General features: G+C 33.0%; 1 protein-coding gene across 1 annotated transcript in view; it reads right to left on the bottom strand.

Annotated features, from left to right (window-relative positions):
* Positions 1 to 2,398: 2,398 nt before the first annotated feature.
* LOC146872859 (uncharacterized) overlaps positions 2,399 to 6,234 on the bottom strand; it is a 48,583-nt gene continuing 44,747 nt past the window's right edge. Inside the window, exon 3 of the mRNA XM_085658071.1 lies at positions 2,399 to 2,501. Within this exon, the coding sequence (XP_085514197.1) occupies positions 2,435 to 2,501 (67 nt within the window). The 3' untranslated portion in view covers positions 2,399 to 2,434. The remainder of the gene's footprint in view (positions 2,502 to 6,234) is intronic.

The following is a 6,234-nucleotide window of genomic DNA, read 5'->3' as shown; positions in this document are numbered from 1 at the left end:
AATAGGAATCGTGTACATATCATACATACATACTTACACACACATATATATACACATATAAAAACAAGTATATCAGTGACTGCAAATTCGTGAAGACAGTGTCGGATGAATTCGTTTGACATTCGTCGTGAGAACGAGCAATTAAATTATAATTACTAACGAGTATGGCATAGCATACGAAATCTTTCTCTCCCTCTCCCCCTCTCGCTCTCTCTCTCTTTTTCTCTCTCTATCTGTCTCTCTATTCATCTATCTCAGCAAATTCCTCGTTTCCGTGGCACACCGTCATTGAACGGACGAGTGTCACGCTCTTGTACGAAGGTTTCTAGAGTACTCTAAGCTCGATATACTTAGTGGTTACCCAATCACCCTCAATCTGGGCCACAACTATCTAGCAACTCCTTGGTGACACTGTCGTAGATACACACGGCGCGTGGTCCTTCGAGAATTAGATCGAAGTTTGAATTCATGGTCGTTGGTCAAGGTGTTCTCTTTCTCTTTCTCTCTCTCTCTCTCTCTCTCTCTCTCTCTCTCTCTCTCTTTCTCTCTCTCTCTCTCTTGTTTTCTCTTGCATCACATTTCGTGCTTATCCTCTACGCGAGCGTTGAAGTTACCGTAAAATCAACGGAGAAACATGTACTTAAAACTAAGTACAACCTATTCACGTTTGAATCTTAACTTTTCGTGTAACTTTAAATTCACATGTCGGGTGTGTGTGTGTGTGTGTATGTGTATGTTTATATATATATATATACACAATATATTATATATATATACGTACTTTTCTTTGTTTCATTTTCTCTCTTTTTTTGATTGTACATATATTTTCTTTTCGCAAAATTAATCGTTGATTCATATCTATAACTTAATGCTCACTAAGCGTAAGCGTAATACTTTGTAAAATCTAATTATTATTGTTAAATTCGCGTTATATCGGAATGTGGAGAAGAAAAAAAATACAAAAAACAAAAAAAAACAAAAGTTTTATATCTCATAAATACGTTTTTGAAAAAAATCATTCAGACGAGAGTTATCTGATTTTAAAAAGGGGAGAGGAATATAATGATATTTATTTAGTGACAGATTTAGAGTTTTTTTGTTTTGTTTTTGTTTTGTTTTGTTTTTTTTTCTTTTATTTTATTTTTTCTTTTTTTTTTTTAAGAACATCATTTTCTATAATGATTACATATTCTGCATACAAGTACATGTAACTTTTATTGAAACTATTTTTTTTTATATACACTATTAATTTTCCGTGATACATAATAAAATATCATTACATTTATAGAATTTAAAAGAAAATGTTAATAACCAGCAACTTTTGTGGAAAAGTACACGATATAACTATTTAACTTTTTGATTTGACTATTAGAATTATTTTTGTATTATTATTTATGAAACATAAAGTGTTTAATTAGCGTGTTTATTATTTCCTTCTTCTCATGCGGATGTGCGTACGTATATAACGTTCACGTTAGTGCAAACATTAGAGCGCGTAAATAACATATCGTAAAAAAGAAATATGCGAACGATTGACGATTGCAAATGTAGGTATTTCTTAAGAAATTTATATATTTTTTATCTTTTGTAATTCTTCTCAAAAGCCACTTTTATACGTATCTTGTAAAATTGAAGGTGAATACAAAAATATTTAAAACAAAGATTACTTATTTATGTTATAATATGCTATCATTATAAAAAAAAGAAAGTATGTTCCTATCAAAAGAAAAAAAAGAAGAAAATTTTTAATGAAAACAAAATTAAAAAAAAAAAAAAAGGAAATTTAAAAAGGAAAATAAAAAAGGAACAGCAAAGTTGATCTTGAAATAACTTTGAAACCTTCAACTTAATAAAAAATAAAGAATAAGTGCCACAATATCTCTCCTACTCTCAGTCTTTCGAGATCCGAATAATTTATATAATTATTAATTTATAATATTATTAATTGTATATAATAATTGACCGAACAATTTTTCTCAAAAACGCATGATATTTCCGGGATAACAATGTATAACGCTTTATTTTCAACACTTGTTATATCTTTTTTAGACGAAAAAAATTAAGATTATATAAGTAAAAATTATATTCATTTGATACAAATACTTAACATTCGAATATTTTACTTATGTAACATTTGAATATCCAGATATTCACATTTTTTTTTTTTAATGAATAAATATTAAAGACTTTCAATAAAATATCTATTAATTCACATAAGCAAATATTCTTATTGTCACTCAATTATCATTAATTAATAACGATTCATTATTTTTCAAGACACTGAAAATATAAGAGAGAATATCTTCGATTTGATTTATATCGATATCGATATCGTTATCATTATCGTTATCATTAGCGAATAAGAGACGAAGAGGTCACCGGGTCATTTTCAATGTTCGTCCTGTCGCGTGTGCTTTCGAACCCAGTATTCTCGTTACTCTGCGAAGATAGATCTTCTCCATAGCTCCCACATGGTTGGCCTCCGGGCCCAATTAATGAATCTAATGAGATAATTGATCGGGCTCACGTTAACGTGCGCATACATTCTCTCTCTCTCTCTCTCTCTCTCTCTCTCTTTCTCTTTCTCTCTCTCTCTCTCTCTCTCTCTCTCTCTCTCTCTCTCTCTCTCTCTCTTTCTCACATGTACATATATACATACACACACAGGTAAACAGACAGGCAGACAGACAGACAAACAGACAGACACTGGCATGTTGTAAGTACAGCTCGAATCAATTTATCGCGACAAACAATCTCAAAGCTGTCGTATTTTCATTTGACGAGTATATTCCTCTTTGCAAAAAGATATTCCTATTCTAAAAGAAACAAATAAATAATATATATATATATATATATATATATATATAATACATATATATATATATACATATGTATATGTATATGTATATGTATATGTATATGTATATGTCTGAAAGATTCCCTAAAAATCTTTTATTATAATCGTTATTTATTCAATTCGACTCAACTTTCACGGGCCACGTTTAAATTTCGATCAAATTTCACACTCGTAATCTCTCCGTACTTTCATTTTAAGCGGATATGTAACCAACCAGCAGTATTCATCACGCATCACTGTGTTCCTCCGTTCAGTTCCATCAGACTCGCGAAATAATTACAAATGTAGGTAGGTGTACAGATTCGGGACGAGCTTCCGAACGTATCTATATAGATAGATATGCATACCGTTCGGATGGATGTTTCATTAACTAATTACCCCCCTCAAAAATTTGCTGCTAATTATCGATAGTGAACGGAAACAACCGAGTTAAAAGAAATAATATTTTTATGTCTGTTGGCGTTCTTGTAAGAAAATAAAAAAAATGAAAATAAAAAAGAATTAAATAAATAAATTAAAGGAAAAGGTCAAAAAGGTTCTGATTAGGCCACGATACGTTGGGAGGAAAATCGTAAAAGAAACATATGCATAATTAATAAACATAATTAGTAAGTAGAAATATCATCGATTGATTTATTCGAATATTCACTGGTTCGAGATTAATATAATAAGTCGGACGAATATAACGTTCGAAACATCGTAACTAAAAACTCCTTATATATTTATCTCTAACATAAAATTATCTTCCTTCATCTCTTAAAACTGTAATAATCATATTATTATCATGTTCTTATACTTAAATATTATACAGTACTATCTAAGTAGATAACAAAGAGAATGTAATTCCTCGAGTCGAACAAAGGAAGAAAATTCTTCGACGACGATCGAAAATGCATTTTCATTTTCACGCTTAAAGGCAAAGAAGACCTCGTCAACGAACCCCCCTCTCTTTTCACTCTCTTTATAAGACTAAGAGGAAAGGCAGGAGATGGATAAGGTTGGGTGAAGTAGAGAGGGAACGGAGGGTGGGTGGGATGGGCAGGGGGTGAGAAGTGGAAGGAGCAAGGGAAAGCGTGGGGAAGGGGGCGCGGACAACGTGAAACGCTATCGTGAAATTAACTTGAAGGTTGTAATCTTTAGAGGTCATCTAATTACGCGGTAAAACGGCGTTAATTCGTGGTTAATTTCTTAACGAGATAACGCCGACGCTTGCTAAGGTAAAAGGAGGCGTCGTACCGCGGTTGCATTAGAGCCTCTAATGGCCCCGCGTGGCTACTTCCGAGTACCCGGTGGGTGGGTAAATAAAAAAGGGGACGATAAGGTAAAAAGAAGGAAGAGGTAGAGAAGGAAAAGAAGACGACGACGAAAAGAAGAGGATGAGGAGAAAGAGGATGAGTAAGAGGAAGAGGAAGGAAAAGAAGAAAGAAGAAAAGAAAAACAGGTGGTATCCTAATTAATTGGCGCGTAATTAAAACTACCAACGACAACTTGTCGGAAAGATCTCCTATTCTGCCAAGGATTCCAATGCTTTTTCTCTTTTCTCTTTCTTCCTTCCTCCCTCCCTCTCCCTCTTTCTCTCTCTCTCTCTCGCTCGCGCGCGCCTTTCTTTAACTTACCTCTAAAGTACTTTAAATATTTAATAATAAATATCGGATAACTTCGGCCGACATTGGATATTGCTTTATGTGGGATAATTTTTTTGTTTTTATTTTGTTTTATTCTGTTTTATTGTTTATGCGACGATAACCAAAGACAAGCTATTACGATGAGTATACAGGTATATATATTCGTAAAATAAAATAATATACATATATGTACACATAGTTTACATACATTATACATTTTGTTCCACGTAAGAAGCGATGATCGTAGAAACGATTAAAATTGCACGAACATATTATCGGAAGAAGGAAAAGAGGAAAGGAAGAAAAAATCAAATCAAATCAAATTTCCATACCGGATTGAATAACCTTCCAAATGACTTATAAAACGTATTTCCCTGAAAACATCGTCGGGAATCGAGCCTATCTCTTTCGCTCCTAGCGATTTAGCTAAGCCGCAACAAGCTGCGTTAGAACGTCAAGAATTTCAGTTCTCTGGCTCGAAAATTGCCAACTGAAAAGTCGGTATTTTGCCGTCGGTATGCTCGTACAGAGGAAACGATTTCAAGATCGGCAAGCGGTTAATCTGGCTCATCGTTCCCCGACGAGAACATCTACCTCATTAACCGTCTCATAGAAGCTTTTACCGATCCTATGAATATTTCTCAAACATAACTGCTTTTACCTGGTTCACGGAACTCCAAGTAGCAGTTCTCTATGTTGCACTATTCAAACGTTCGACGAACTTCTTCTTCTGTTTCCTTTTTTCTCAAATCGCTTTATCATTTATTTTGATACCAGAAAAAACAAATATATATATAAATATATATATATATATAAATATATATAAATTTTTCTTGGTAAACCTACCTTTAATTTGTAAATATACTATACCTATACTATACTATCGCATTTGTAACGTACATGTATACTATACCTATACTATGGTATCACACATAACGATTAGAGATCAATGCATTTTAGCTTCGTAAAAAAAAAAAAGAAAAAAGAAAAAAAAAAGAAAAAAAACTGAAATAAAATTACACAAAGAACGAGAAAAAAAGGAATAGTCTTTCTTGGCATTGCCAAAGATGAACGTAACGCGCGTGTAATGCTCAAACAAGCAAAGAGAAAGAGAAAGAAAAAAAAAGGAAGATAAAAAGATAGATAGAAAGAAAGAAAGAAAGAAAGAAAGAGTAAAAAGGAAAGACAAGGGGAGGATTCGTTGGCACGAATCCTAGCAAGAAATTTCACGGCACTTACCACCGTGGATTTATTAGCGTCTAACCATCGGTGGGACCATAAGCGGACTGGCGGTTCTACTTTCGACGCGGAATGAATTATCTCTCCTTTTCGATCGAGGGAGAAGTCACCACACCACTACTCCCTTGTTGTAACGACTAAACCACAAGTAGGAGAATTGTAACGACGATCTATAAATACGTTTCCTTCGTGAAATGTTCTTCTCGTATCATATAGTCTTTCTCGCCCACGTTTTAACGTGTACGGTCTTTTCCCATTTCACAATAGAGAGAAAAAAAAAGTTCATTGAAGGAATAATGAGGACAGGTGATATTATATTTCCAATGTTATCACTGTGAAATCTTGATCGTATCACTGAACAAACCGGTAAAATAAACGGTACGATTATGTAAGAATAATCGACTAAACTATATTCATATATTTTTCTTTTTTCATTCTTTTTGATTTTTTTCTTTTTTTCTCTTTTCTTACTAATTTGAAATAATAAAAGCTACATTATCGTATAAAATTTTT

The sequence above is a fragment of the Vespa mandarinia genome, chromosome 7, assembly GCF_050613455.1.
Source record: "Vespa mandarinia isolate Hongniang chromosome 7, ASM5061345v1, whole genome shotgun sequence".
Taxonomy (NCBI): Eukaryota; Metazoa; Arthropoda; class Insecta; order Hymenoptera; family Vespidae; genus Vespa; species Vespa mandarinia.
This window is presented reverse-complemented; position numbering and strand designations above follow the sequence as displayed.